General features: G+C 46.6%; 1 protein-coding gene across 8 annotated transcripts in view; it reads left to right on the top strand.

The window, feature by feature from the left end:
* Positions 1-5,611: 5,611 nt before the first annotated feature.
* GOLGA3 (golgin A3) overlaps positions 5,612-15,172 on the top strand; it is a 44,340-nt gene continuing 34,779 nt past the window's right edge. For 3 of the 8 annotated variants that reach the window (XR_009055121.1, XR_009055122.1, XM_057745866.1), the window contains exons 1-4: positions 5,612-5,778; positions 11,057-11,175; positions 11,791-12,110; positions 14,294-14,536. Coding sequence is in view for 6 of the 8 variants with exons in the window: in XM_057745866.1 (XP_057601849.1) it covers positions 11,978-12,110; positions 14,294-14,536 (376 nt within the window). In the remaining 2 variants the exon portion in view is untranslated. Of the gene's footprint in view, positions 5,779-9,255; positions 11,176-11,790; positions 12,111-14,293; positions 14,537-15,172 lie in introns of those variants that run through there. The other 5 variants (XM_057745868.1, XM_057745871.1, XM_057745870.1 and 2 more) reach the window with 5 other exon arrangements.

Genomic DNA, 15,172 nt, shown 5'->3' with positions numbered 1-15,172 from the left:
GAGGTGGAGAATTCTCTCTCACCTGAGCCTCAGCTAGTTGGTCCACTGGCAGGATGTGGCTGAGCCTCTGCCCTGGCCAGCACGGCCACCAGTCTCAAGCCGCCCACAACCCATATCCACACAGCACCTGAGCCATCTCTTCAAACACCAGGCAGATGGTGCCACCCCGCTCGAAACCCTCCAGTGGCTCTGTCGGACCCTGTGCAGCTTGCCCCCTCCGCCTATCTCGGACCCCTCGCACCCTGGACATGCAATTCACTTTCCTCGTAAAGCTCCTCCCCAACCTGCGCACACCTGTCTCCTCATTATGCAAGGTCAGCTCAAGTATGACTTCCTCAAAGAAGCCTTCAAAGTTTGGGATTATACACACCAGTATGTATAAAACAGGTAAACAACAAGGACCTCCTGGATAGCAGAGAACTGTATGCAGTATCTTGTAATAAACTATAATGGAAAAGAATCTGAGGAGAGTATATATATACATATATGTATGTATAACTGAATATGTATATATGTATAACTGAATCACTTTGCTGTACACCAGAAACTAATACAAAATTGTAAATTAACTACACTTCAATTTTTTTTAATTAAAAATAAAGTTAAAAAACAAACAAAAAAACCCCAAACCCATGGCTCTCCTTGCTGTCCCACAATTACCTGCATGACTCCTTTTCTCACTTTCTTCATGCGTTTTGAGCAACTCAGCTGAGGGGGCCTCCCTACAGTGCTATCTAAAGCAGCAGCATGCGGCCCCACCCCTCTCTTCACCCTGCCCTTTTCTTCACTCAGCACTCCACAACAGCAGGGGTTGTGGGTGGCGTCTGGACAGGTACTTGATGGACAGTGGACCCTGATGAATACTTACTTACTGAGTGAAGGAAGGAAGGAAGGAAAGAAGGAAGGAAGGAAGGAAGACCCAATGTAAATGGCGGTCCCTCCCATCCTAACACACTGCCAGTTTTCTGAGTCATCACTCTGGAGGTCTGGTCTTCCCCACACAAAGGAAGCTGGACCAGAGCAGGGATCTTGTGTCTCCTGTCTCTCATCTAACCCCGCCCCCTCCACCAAGAACACTGACCAGCACATTTGAAGCACGGGAATGTGTCAATCCACAGATTAATGGATCACAAAATGGGATAGACCCGAGACAGTGGAATGTTACACAGCCATCAAAGGAACAAAGTTCTGATACATGATAACACACGGATGAATCTCAAAACATTATGCTAATTAAAAGAAAAGGCAGGGGACTTCCCTCGTGGTGCAGTGGTTAAGAATCTGCCTGCCAATGCAGGGGACATGGGTTTGATCCCTGGTCCGGGAAGATCCCACATGCCACGGAGCAACTAAGCCAGTGCGCCATAACTACTGAGCCTGTGCTCTAGAGCCCATGAGGCACAACTACTGACCCTTCGTGCCACAACCACTGAAGCCTGCGCACCTAGAGCCGTGCCCCAAAACAAGAGAAGTCACCACAATGAGAACGCCGAGCACTGCAACAAAGAGTAGCCCCTGCTCACCACAACTAGAGAAAGGCCACGTGCAGCAATAGACCCAACTCAGCCAATAAATAAATAAATAAATAAATTTTTTTTTTAAAAAGAGATAAGACAGTCACAAAAGGCCGCATAGTGTGTGATTCTTTTTACATGAAATGTCCAGTATAGGCCAATCTATAGAGACAGAGTAGGTCAGTGGTTGTCAGGGGCAGAGAGGGAGGACAGGTGGTGACTGCACGTATATGGAGAAGAGGGATCCTTCGGGGGTTATCAAAATGTCCTAAAACAACTCGTACTAAATCCAATTTTACCACTAAACGTAATGAATCCAGTTTTATTTACTAAAATTTAGTAAGTGTAACTGAATTTACTTTAAAAATCATTGAATCATATGCATAAAATGAGTGAATTGTATGTAAATAATACCTTAATAAAACTTTAAAAATTTACTGAGATTTGCGTTTTTTCTGCATGGATGTCATCAATTTAGTATATAATTAGGCTTATTTGTTTCTGTTTGCATTTAAATTTAGCGTTTGTCACACTTTACTTGCTAATTTAATCATTTCCTCAGTTTCCTCCACTGGTTGCATCTTACACGACTGTGATACAACATCAAAACCAGGAAACTGACACTGGTCCAGAGCACTTGTGCAGCTCTGCCATCCTATCCCATGTGTGGGTTCATGGGTCCATCGCTGCAATTACGGAGCAGAACTGCCTCATCACCATGGGACCTCCTTCTTCCTGTCGTTCTAATCACACTCACCCCACTATTCCTGGCAACCACTAATCTGCCTTTAATCTCTATAGTTTCGTCATTTCGTGGATGTTATACACGTGAAGTCCTATCACACAGGATAGTCTTTGGAGATCTGTCTCCTCCCTTGGCATAATCCTAATAAGATTCATCCAAGTTGTTGCATGTATCATGAGTTCCTTTTTTTTTTTTTGGTTCACATAACTGAAAAGTCCAGGGGATATATTAGTTTCAGGCATGGTTGGATCCAGGGGCGCAAACATTGTCATCAGGACTCAAGTCTCTCCATCATTCGGCTCTGCTTTCCTCTGTACTGGCTTCAGTCTTTGACTGGCTCATTTGATATGGTGGGCTCTGTTGGTTTGAGCTTTTCATCCTACAGAGCTAAGTAATCTCAGTAGAGCTTCTGAGCTTCACCACAGTTCACTAAAACTCTAAGGGTTGAGTATCACTGGGCCAACTTGAATCCCATGACCATTCCTGAACCAATCACTATGGTCAAGGAGATGGACTGTGCTGATTGATCAGGTCTGAATTACATGTCTCCCCATGAAACCTAAGATTAGGTCAGACTGAACCATGTGGACTGAAAAGAGGGAGAGGAGGTTCCAAGAAACATCAGGGAGTTGTTACAAAGGGATGGAATGGATGCTGGTCAATCAAAAACAACTGATGTCAATGGTAAGACCAGACACTGAAAAAGTTTCATTTCTGCTCATAAAGTTGAATGGTGACAGCTGACATCGTTCCTTCCTTGACAATAAAAGTATTCTGGAAAAAACCACGAGGAATAAGTTTGTCTTCTACTCGGGAGGCTTGTAATGGAATTATTGAATGGAATTATTCCATTCCATTTGAATGGAATAATTATGTCCAATAGCATACTCTGAATGATAAGATAGTTTCAATGTAAGCATCAATAGTTTCATTTATTTATTTATTTATAAATTTATTTATTTGTTGGCTGTGTTGGGTCTTTGTTGCTGCACACGGGCTTTCTCTAGTTGCAGTGAGGGCGTGGCTACTCTTCATTGCGGTGTGCGGGCTCCTCATTGAGATGGCTTCTCTTGTTGCGGAGCATGGGCTCTCGGTGTGCAAGCTTCAGTAGTTGTGGCACGTGGGCTCAATAGTTGTGGCACATGGGCTTAGAAGCTCCGCGGCATGTGGGATCTTCCTGGGGCAGGGATTGAACCCATGTCCCCTGCATTGGCAGGTGGACTCTTAACCACTGTGCCACCTAGGAAGACCAATGGTTCCTTTTCAATGCTGAGTAGAATTCATGGTGTGGCTGTACCATGGTTTGTTTAATCATCTATCCATTGTAGGATTGGTTGAACTTTGGTTGTTTCCTGTTTTCAGCTATTGCAAATAAAGCGACTACAAACAAGTGTACAGGTTTCTGTGTGGACATGTTTCATTACTCTGAGATAAATACCCAAGAGTGCAGTTGCTACATCATATAGTTAATTATATGTTTAATTTTTAGAGAAACTGTCAAGCTATATTCCAGAGTGGCTGGACCATTTTACATTCCTGTCAGCAACACAGATGAGAGATCTAGTTTCTCCACATCATTGCCAGCACTTGGTATTGCCACTATTTTATTTTGGCTGCTCTGATAGGTGCGAAGTAATATATCAAGGTGGTTTTAATTTGCATTTCTGTAAAGGCTACTGATGTTGAACATCTTTCACAAGCTTATTTGCCATCCATATATACTTTCTGGTGAAACATCTCTTCATATATTTGCTTATATTCTAATTGTATTTTTTTTACGTTTTGAGCGTACTTAACATATCCTAGGTACCAGTCCTTCATGTGGTTTATAAATATTTTCTTGAAGTCTGTGCCTTGTATTTTCATCCTCTTAATAGAGTCTTTCTCAAAACAAAAATGCTTAATTTTGATGAAGTCCAATGTATTGATTTCTGTCTTTTGTAGACTGTGCTTTTGGTGTCATGTCTAAGAACTCTTCATCAAGCCCTCAGTCCTGAAAGTTTTCCCCTATTTGTTTAATAAAACTTTTATAGTTTCCCACACTTTTACACTTAAATCCATGATCATTTTGAGTTAAATTTTGCATTTGCAGATGACATGGTAAACTATGTAGAAAATTCCAAGGAATTTACAACCAAAAATCTCCTAGAACTAATAATAAATGAGTTCAGCAAGGTCTCAGGATACAAGATCAACACACAGAATTCCATTGCATTTCTATAAACTGACAATGAACACGTGGAAACCAAAATTTTAAACAGAATATCATTTACAATCACTCCAAAGAAAATGAAATACTTAGGTATAAACTTTAACAAAACGTGCAGGATCTGTATGCTGAAAACTACAAAATGCTGATGAAAGAAAACAAAGATCTAAATAAATGGACAGACATATGTTCATCGATTGAAAGACTCAACATAGTAAAGATGCCAACTTTCCTCATATTGATTTATGGTTTTAATGCAATCCCTATCAAAATCCCAGGAAGGATTTTTGTAGACACCGACAAGCTTTTTCTAAAATTTGTGTGGAAGGACATGGGCTCCAGAATAGATACAACAGTCATGAAGAAGAGTGAAGTGGGAGGGATCGTCTAACACCCTATTACGGCTACCGTGGTGAAGACTGTGGTGTGCGCGGAGGGATAGGCATGGTGATCAACAGAACAGGACAGAGAACCCAGAAACAGCCAACAAGCAGCCAACTGACTTTCGACAAATGTGCAAAAGCAAGTTAATGGAGGAAGGATAGACTTCTCAATAAACAGTGCTGGAACAATTTGATATCCATAGACACGAAAAGGAAAAACCTTCACCTCAACTTCGTGCCCTATGCCAACGATTTTCTTTTTAAAGATTAAAATATATATATATATATATATAAATTATATGTACATAAAACATTGCTACGGCTCCAAGGTAGGAGTCACTTTTGCATTTGTACCTGAAAGATAAGTAAGGACTAGCGCGGTAGAAGGTTCGGTGCTGAGGGGCGAGGGCCACTGGCCGGCGCCACCATCTCCGCGCCACTTGGACCCAGCTCCCGCCCCCGGGTACTTACTAACCACGTCCCCAATAAGGTAGGGGCAGGGCCATGAGGACCACGCCCATACACTGACAGCTGGGGCGGGGCGGGGCGGGGCGAGGGTGGGGACCGGAGCTTGGCCACGCCACTTCCGCCGGAAGCTCAATTACCCGGCTTCCTGTTGGAGTTGGTCCGGCAAGTTCCGGAGCTGCGTTTCTAACGAGGGAAAGAGACCCAAACTCACTTTCTCAAATCCTCTTCCGACCAGTTGTGAGTGGGCTCGATCCTGACACTGCGGCTGGAGCAGTCCCGGCCCGAGGGCCGCTGCTGGCTAGCAGAAGAGGACCATCTCTCTTCCGGAACGGAGTCAGCGCGCACAGGCTGTTTCCGGGGGGCCGGACTTCGTCGCTTGGCGCGCTCCGCCCCTCGCGGGGCCACGTCTCCGCTGGAACGGCCTTGCCGGGCGTTTGCGGCTGCTTCCGCTGCGTTGGGGTGAGGGTCGCGGGGTGGCGCCCGGGCAGGGGCTCCAGCCGGGGAGGGCACGGGGAGCCAGGGAACCGCGGCGCCGTCGGGGTAGGGGCCGGGCGAAGGGCGGCGGGGCCGGGGTGGACGCGGAGGGCCGGCCGCAGCTCCGCCTGGAGCGGCAACGCCCCGCGCTAGTCCGGCTCCTCACCGTTGGTAGCCTCCGGGCCTGGAAGCCGGTCTGTGCACCTGTTAGGAAACTGGCGTCATAAATGTACATATATTCGAGCCCTTCCGGAGCTCTGTCTACCCGTGCCGGGGAGTAATTTGTTCAGAGGTGCCCACAACTGCTGTTGGAGCTGCTGAGAAACAGCTCTTGTCCTTTTGCAGAAGTTTTATCAGGATGACATGCGTGACATGGTGTCGGGTAGTTAATGTGAAGCCTTGTTTAAAGAACCCGTGTGCTTTCAGCCTCTCAGTCTACCTCGCTTCCATCTCGATTCTGGCTGCTTAGAGGCGTTTCACCGGTGCAGGGATACTTTCTAGAGGGAATGGGGCCAGGCGTTGCCACCAGCGTGCAGGTGATGCAGGTCAACAGCGCGGCGTTCATTCAGCAACTGTTTATTGAGTGTCGGTCGTGTGACCGGCACTGTTCATTGTAGGTCCTGGGATCCAGAGCCGAAGTCGTGTCAGGGTCCCTCCCGTCACTGAACTCATGTTGTAGTGGAGGGATACAGACGGTAAATGAGGTCATTGCTGAGAGAGGATTGGGCGGTGTTTGGGGTGAGTCTGTAGAAAAGCCTGTTGCTTAGGTGACTTTTGAGCCAAAGCTTCTATGACAAGAAACTAGCCATGCAAACCATGGGATAGGAGTGTTTCAGGAGGAATGAACAGCAAGTGTGATGACCCTGTGGGAGGAGTAAGTTTGTTGTTTTTAGGTAGAGAACTATGGCAGGTGTGTAATGAAAAAGGAAGCAAGCGACAGGGAACAAGGATGCAAAGTAGGGAGGGACCAGATGGTATGCAGCTTCCTAGTTTATGGTAAGAGGCTTAGATTTTATTGTCAGTGTGATTGAAAACCAGTGGGACGTTGTAAGCCATTTACAGGTGACTCATGGATTTTTTAAAAATATATTTTAAATTGTCCCTTAAATATTGCAAACATAACTTTTTATGGAGTGATAGCCTTCATTACAGTGGACCTTGAATAGCAAGAAAAGGAAATAAAAATCATCTGACATTACTCAGGTTCAAAAGTAGCCTTTTTTTTTTTTTTAAGCCAGTTTCCTTAAGCAGCAATATAACTTTTAAATTATAGTTAACTTGCAATGTTATGTTAGTTTCAGGTGTATAACATAGTAATTTGATGGGGGTTTTTTGTTTGTGTTTTTTGGCTGCACAGTGCGGCATGTGGGACCTTAGCTCCCTGACCAGAAGTGAAACTTGTGCCCCCTTCCATGGAAGTACCGAGTCTTAACCACTGGACTGCCAGGGAACTCCCTGATGTTTTTATAGATTACACTGCATACAAAGTTATTATAAAATATTGGCTATATTCTCTGTGCTGTGCTGTACATTGCATCCTTGTAACTTATTTTATACCTAGTAGTTTGTACCTCTTAATCCCCTTCACCTGCTTTGCCCCTCCCCCTTCCCTTCTCCTCTCTGGTAACCACTAGTTTGTTCTCTGTATCTGTGAGTCTGTTTCTGTTTTGTTATATTTGTTCATTTGTTAGATTCCAATAACATACAGTATTTGACTTTCTTTATCTATCCATGTTGTTGCAAGTGGCAAAATTTTGTTATTTTTTTATGGCTGAGTAATAAATATTCTGGTGCGTGTGTGTGTGTGTGTGTGTGTGTGTGTATATGTGTGTGTGTATACCACATCTTCTTTATCCAAGCAGTATACTTTCTTGAATGAGAATATCTTCAGTTGGCTTTTACTTTTGATTTTGACAAGCATCAACTGAAGGGAAAATAACACTCAAGATAGTAGCTGGCATTTATTGAGGTCATGGACCATGTGCACTTAATCCTGGCACAGATTTTTTATTCTTTTTCTCATCATCTTACTGATGAGATCACCAGCTAAGAGTGGTTAAGAAATCTGCCCGGTGATCCCATAGCTGAGGATGGAGGAGTTAGGACCTGAAGCCAAGATGTCTCATGCCCGAGTCTGTCCTTTACATTACATGGCTATACGGTGACTTGAGGTTTTCTGGGTTTTCACTTTGGCCACATTCTGTTGTTTCTTTCTTTCCTTTTTTTTTTTTTTGGCCCCCCCACGTGGCTTGCAGGATCTTAGTTCCCCAGCCAGGGATCGAACCTGAGCCGTCGGCAGTGAATGCGCCGAGTCCTAACTACTGGACCGCCAGGGAAGTCCCTGTTGTTTCTAATTGTCAGTAGGAACATCTTAAAGAAAATGGGGTAGATGGAGCTGTTAATGTGCATATACCAAAGCCCTGTAATCTACTGTCTGGGGGAAGCCGAAAATCATGTAGGTTCCTGAGATGGTGGTTTCTGGATCTGAAGTCTCTCGATGTCAGACAGTGTGGACCTAGAGTTACACACGCTTGTGAAGTTCTCAGTGACAGCTGTGCCTCAGCTCTTCCCTCCGGGAAGCACGGCAGAATACAGGCAGTCAGAAGCGGTACTGTGATTAGGCTGGTCTCTGTTTTCTTAATCACAAAATGGAGTGCACGTTACTAATAACAGCTTTCTTGTGGTGTGCTCCCAGCTGTCTGACCATCCTTGTCCTGTTTCTGTCAGCATCTGAAATAATGAGGCCCTGGACGACTGAGTCATGCTAAGTAAAATTCACATGAGGCTGAGGATACACGGAGAATGCCAGTGTGTTATGGATAGGGAGAAGTGTCCCTTCACCAGAGGCTGCTTCTGGTGGTCTGTGAATTCCATCTCTTGTCTGGCTTCAGGAAGAGCTGTGTGTGAACAGGAGCCACCTTCATAAGTTACCAGAACCAGTCACAGTCACAGGGTCTTATTTTCAGGGGCAGCACCATCCATCTCTGGAGGGGGTAGGGCTCCTTGGGAATCAGAAGGTCTCTTGTTTAGCAAGAAATCCAAATAGAGGGAAGCAAATGAGTGGGAGTGTGCATTGGCCCTGGGCTCAGATGGCCTGATGCACTTCTCTCTGTCGTTGGCGTGCCTTCCTCAGTAGACACGAACGTCTCGGCCAGTGTTCCTCTTTCCTGCACAGTGTCAGGGTCAGGTGTTGTCACTGCCTCGGAGGCACATTCTCGGCAGCTCCGTGGCTGCCCCTCTGTCCTCCCTTCTCGGTTGGCATGTTCTGTCTTTTGTAGGTAAGTCCAGCCCTGCTGGCTGTCCTGCTCATCCTAGTGACACTGCTTATCTGGCCTGTGGCCGTTTACATGCTGCTCTTCCAGTTTATACCTCCCAGGGTGTTCTTTGCCCACACTAAAACTGTGGCTCCCAATGGGGTTATTCTGTATCTGACAAGGCATTGTGGGTGCTCAAGGATGCAAATACTGTATCGTTTTGTTTTGGAACCACTGGCTTGATTGCTATGGGATGGAACTTGGTGAGGCAGAGATTTAGGTCAGCAGCCTGTGTTGAGCACCACTCTGTGTAGGGGATGTTCCAGGGGGTAGGAGCAGACTTGGAGTGGTGATTTCTGCATCCAGGATCTTACAGTGGATATAAAAGATGGGCACACACACTGCAGTGTGATATGCATGCAGGGGGTATCATGATGGCAGAAGGGAGCAGGCCAGGTGCTTTACCTGAGGCCCAGGAGAGACTTGAGACCAGCGCCTTAATGTAGACATGGAAGGGTCCTTGGGGATGTGCCTGGGGTCGGGAGGTGGGGGTAGGGAGGAAGGACATGGGCACCAGAGGGACCAGCTTCTGCTTGAAAAGCACTTGCCTGTCCTTGTTACCCTTTCAGGCATCTTAGGGAGCATGTGGTGATTTAGGCATCATCACCCCACCCCCACAGAACAGAGCAGACATTTCAAAGCAAAATGCAGATGTTTTCTTTTGTTAAGGAGCGTGTCAGGATGGCCATATGCAGTGACAGTTGATTCCACATTCCGCCATGTTTGTCCCACCCATCCATCTGTGGTCATCTGTCTGTCCCTGAAGTGAAGCCTGCAGTGAAGGAACAGTCTGCCTGTCCTTCTGCGGACATGCCTTGCCTTGCTGTGGGCACCTTCTCTACATTATCACTCCTGGCTTACCACCAGCTGTGCCCACAGAGTGTCTGGGATCGTGGCCGAGAGGCAGACTTAGCAGGCGTCACAGTGGTTTTCTGTGCAGGCAGGACCCTGTGAAACGCTGATTTTCAGAGGGGCCTGTGGGCTGTGCCAGCACAGGCGTGGGGCTTCCAGCTGCCAGTTTGTCTACCCACCCGGCCAACCTGGAAAGTGTCTCCATGGATGAAAGAGGTTACCGATTATCGTAGGGACAAAAACGAGACTGAGGACTGTTGCACATAGGTTCACGTTTGGTTGGCCTTGATACCTCCCTTCATTTCAGACACTGTTTTGGTCCTCAAATACTTACACGTGCCAGGCACCTCGAGCCAGAGTGGCACCCAGTGCTTTTTGATTAGCTACATTGGATTGCAGTTACCTGTGTTTTCACACAGTTCTGTGATCCTTTCAAGTACAAACCGTTAGTACTAGCTCTACACTTAATAGTAGACATAGGGAATTCCCTGGGGTCCAGTGGTTATGACTCCACACTTTCACTGCGGAGGGCCTGGGTTCAGTCCCTGTTTGGGGAACTAAGATCCTGCAAGCTGCGAGGTATGGCCATAAAAAAAAAAAGAAAGAAAGAAAAAGTAGACATAGCCTTTTTATATTCGTAACAATACTGTTATTAATCCATGGTGTCGCTGGCCTGTCAGATGACAGGTTGCAGAGGGGAATGTGTGGATGATTGAAGCTGCGGGCCAAACACCACTGGGTTCCCATTGCTGGGCATTCACCACAGGGCAGGCAGGCTTGTGCCAGACACCAAGGGCTGCCTGTTCGTGGGTGACAGGGTGTCAGAGGACTGTGGAGGAGCAGGCGCACCTGCCTGTCCTGTGGCAGTCAGCTCCTGCTTAGGCTCTTTTTGGAAACATTTATATGGGATTTGTAAGCTGGGGAGAAAAGTCATGTAAATTTTCATCCTGAAATCCGTGAAATGCAGAATAGTACATAGGATAATATGAAATCTTATCTTAAAGGAAGTAAATGCCAACATATCTGCAGAATGAATAATAGCAACACCTTATCTGTTGATGAGGAAACAAGGCAATAATATTCTTATTACACTTCAGAAGCAGTAACCAATTGCCAAACTTTGGGCAAAGTTTTGCTCCCTTAAACTCAACCTGGCAGGATGGGCTGAAGGATAGCAGATCCTGCGAGAAATGAAGGATGCGTCTGGTCACCTGCTGTGAGTTGCTTTCTCTACCTGCCCCAGGTGGCTACTTTCCATGTGTCCTCATCCCCCCACGCTTCCTCCGAGTTCCATGCAGTTGCATCTTCCACGTTGCCGTCTAGTTCTGAGCTGTGGCCTGGGCACTGACGTGCCAGGTCTCCTGGGAGAGGAGCTTGCCCTTTGAGCCCTGTGAGCGCTTGGGCCTGTGTATCCAATACAGGAGCCACTGGCCACATGTGACGATTTACACACACATTAGTTAAATTTAAATAAATGAAGATTCAGCTCTTCAGTCACTCAAGCCCTACCCCCAGCTCCACGGCCCCCTCTGCCGATTACAGCGATTACAGCACCGCCACGGACTGCAAAGCTTCTTACCCTGGTGGGGCGGTCTTTATAGCCGGCACCAGGGCAGGTGGCCTTCAGGGAGGAGCCAGGTGGGGCTGGTTCAGCAGTTTATCTTCAAAATCTAGGATATTGTAGGTGCTCAAGGATTTGTTGAATGAATAAATCTACATTTGTTTATTATACAGTTGCAAATTGGGAACCAAATGTTAGTCTTGGAATTGTTACTTCAAGTCTGACAAATGAAGTTTCATAAAGCCTTCTTTCTCTTTTTACTCCTGTCAGAAATCATGATGTTACTTGGTTTGATTTCATTCAGGCCGTTTGTGAGACTTTAAATCTTCTCCTGAAAATGGCAAACCTGGTGTGGTCCGTTGCAGGAGGTCTTGGCTGTTGCTAATGGCAGAAACCAAACTCGCTCACAGTTCACTTGCAGCCCCCAAGTGTCAGCCCAGCCCGTATCACCCTGGCCATGGACGGTGCGGCGGCTGTGCAGGAGGGCCTGTTGGAGGACAGATCCGGCAGTGGCATCTCGGCTTGCCCCGAGGCCCCCCCAAAGCCCCCTGCCTCCCTGGCGTCGCTGGACCAGTGGGATGAAGCCCAGTGTAAGTTGCCAGTTACTCTTTTAATTCACTCAGAGTATGTTTTCAGTAATCAGATAAGGGTTTGGTTTTGTTTTGTTTTACTTGATCCCAACTTTGAATCAAGCACCCTGCGTATTAAATAGAGCGGGAACTTTGCGGAGCTTTGTGCTCCCACAGGACAGAGCTGCATAGTTTACCCTTAAGGCTTCCACAGGTCTTCACTGACACATCACTGTTCCCTGCCTAACATTCCAGCTTTTTGGTTGGTTGGTTGCTAAATTTTACTAACGGCGACCCAGAAATGGTCCATTAGTGATCTGAGCATTATTGGATCACATTTACATGTTAGCTAATGGGTTAGTCGTGCATCGAAAGTACAGGGTGAATTACTCCATTCCATACCCCTTCCTGGTTGGTGTGTGCTTGAAACTCATAACGTGTACGTACTGATTTGCTAGCAGAAACTGCATTCCTGTTCTTGTACAACAGTGCTCCAGCACCTAAAATGGCTTTGGTGGTTACTGCTCCTTAAATGCCAGGAGAGGCAGATGCTGCTGGGCCCAAGGCCAAGGCCTCTGCAGTTGCGGGGGCGGGGCTACTAGGTCTGCCGCTAACAGTGAGGAGAGCCCTCAAGCAAGATCCTCAGTTTATCTTAGTCTCGCTCTTGAAGAAACGGAAAGATGAATGGTGCCTGCGTCTCAGAAATGCAGGCACTTGGGAAGCAGCCAGGAAGTGGAGCTGGCCATTTTTGTCTCATCATCGTTTTTTATCCACAGTTAGGCTCATGTCTGGAACTAATCAGGTCTTATTATTTATTGGGCCTTCTTGTAGATTTTTTTTTAGTGCAATATGATGCTCAAAAAATTACTTTGTTATGTAAACAGGAAGGTGAGGGACTCTCCCAGATCCATAAACCCATCAGAAAGTGGTATCGACCTGATTAACTTGTATCTGAAATGCAGGATTCCTCCCCCAACCCCAGCAGTTAGGCTGAGGGCTGTTTGTGTGAAAGAACAGATGGTGTGTCACGGCTGTGGTGGGGTCTCCCCACTCTGCTTTGAGTCTGGGGCACCCCGTTTATATTCCGGTTTTCCTTTCAGGAGGCGTGACAGTAGGCTATATTAGTTGGGGGTCACATTTCAAGCAACAGAAACCCATTTTAAATTTGCTTGGGCACAGAGGGGATTTTCTAGATCCAGGTGATGCTGACCCCATGAGAGGTCGGGGCATGGCAGTGCTTGGGAATCCCCGGCATGTGCCCGGAAGCCCCTACACACGTCTCCTTGGCTCTTTGGCTGCCAACTGGCCGGCCTGTCGGGGGAGAGCACTTTCTTTGTGTTTCCTTTTGATACAGAAATAGATTTCAGTTAGTGTATAAACAAGTCTGCTTGTAATAGTGTTAGTGGAGGAAACTGAGCTTGATATGCAGGTGTATGGTCATCACTGATTAACTTGGGTTTTTACCCATCAGGTGTTTGTCAGCCAGAAGGGCAGACTCTGGGTTCTGTGCTCAGCTTTGCCATAATCGCCCTCATTGGCTATTCTAACTCTGCCTTTCCTTTCTCGTTTTGTTTGATAAACTTATGCTTTGAAATAATTTTGAAATCAGCGTTTTGTAGACATGAGGCTGTGACACTGGTTAGTACTGCTGTTAACAATGCCTGTGAGAAACATTGTCAGCTATGTTTTAAGCATTTGTGGTGTTTTTTTGCTATTTTTTTAAAAACGGACTTTCATACAATTTTTTTTCAGAACAAGGAATATTTTATTATGCTAATTTTGGAAACAAAACGAATTTGTGTACAATTTTACCAGAATAATAACAGATTTAATCTTTTGGTGATAGGATTACTGATGGTTTTACTTTTTCCTTTGTGCCTTTCTAAATTTTCCCACTTTTTATTATTAATAGACAGTGATTTTGTTTTTCATAAGATTTCACATGTGTCATGTTTAAGTGAAAAGGAAACATTACTACTTAAATTCCACAGCCGTAGTGTGGAGGGTGAGGAGGGCATCCGCAGATGAGGGCGTCAGGCTCTGCGAGGTTGAGTGACTCGTCCTGTCACTGCCCACAGGAGGGGCCGAGCCCACTGTCCTCGCAGAGGGAACATGGGATGTGGAAAGTGGTCATGTAGCTAGAGCCGCTCCTGCACCGTTTGAGTTGTGGAAACCATGACGGCCCAGCACACCCTCTTTTCCAGGTGCCGGTGTTGAGGTAAACAGAGCTTCAGATGAAGGAGGAAGCCAAGGGGACACCTGTCCGAATGGGCCGGCGCCACAGTTCCGAGACCCTGCGCCATCAGCAGGTCCTGAAGCCTCTGCAGGTGTGGCTGGTTTCCATGACAACCTAAGGAAGTCTCAGGGGACTAGTGCTGAGGGCAGTGTTAGAAAAGAAGCTTTGCAGTCCCTCAGACTCAGTCTTCCTATGCAAGAGACGCAACTGTGTAAGCATCTTCCCGTGGGCTCTCCCCCCTCCCCCCTCCCCGGGGCTCTTGTCACTCACCATCCTTCAGAGGCACAGGCGCTGCACCCCTCTGCCATTTGCTGTTTCATCACTGTGGTGGGTCATGCATTTAACACGTAGCTGCATTTCAGAGAGAAGATACCCTCCATCAGGGCCTGATGGTGCCGATGGCACTCAAGGCCAAGGCTGAAGGGCCTGTGGTGCGTGTCTGTGTCGCCCTGGGTGGTGACCAAGGAGCTGGTGGGGCATTGATCTCGATGGTTACACCACGAAGGCTTTCTTTTATGAGTTACTTTAATCGGCATTTATTTTGTACTGATCCCTGGGGATTCAGGGGTGAACAAGTTGTGAACTGACAGCCCATGAGCCCTAGAAACCTCTAGGCCTTTTCCTAACACGTAGGTTTTCATACACAGACCTGTGCAACTTTACCGAATGGGATTATTTCACACATGCTGTTTTTATGCCTTGTCCCCCCTTCAGTACCTCCTCCCCGCCCCTCCAGGTCAGCCACATTCTCACAGTCCTTTACAGGCCTCTGAAAACAGCCAGGTTTGGGGCTCATTGTTTTTTAAAATGGGGTTGTATCCTTCACATTATTGCATGCCTTCCTCAG

Source organism: Hippopotamus amphibius, chromosome 8, assembly GCF_030028045.1.
Source record: "Hippopotamus amphibius kiboko isolate mHipAmp2 chromosome 8, mHipAmp2.hap2, whole genome shotgun sequence".
Lineage (NCBI taxonomy): Eukaryota > Metazoa > Chordata > Mammalia > Artiodactyla > Hippopotamidae > Hippopotamus > Hippopotamus amphibius.
Note: the sequence above shows the minus strand (reverse complement) of the source record. Positions and strands in the feature narration are given on the sequence as shown.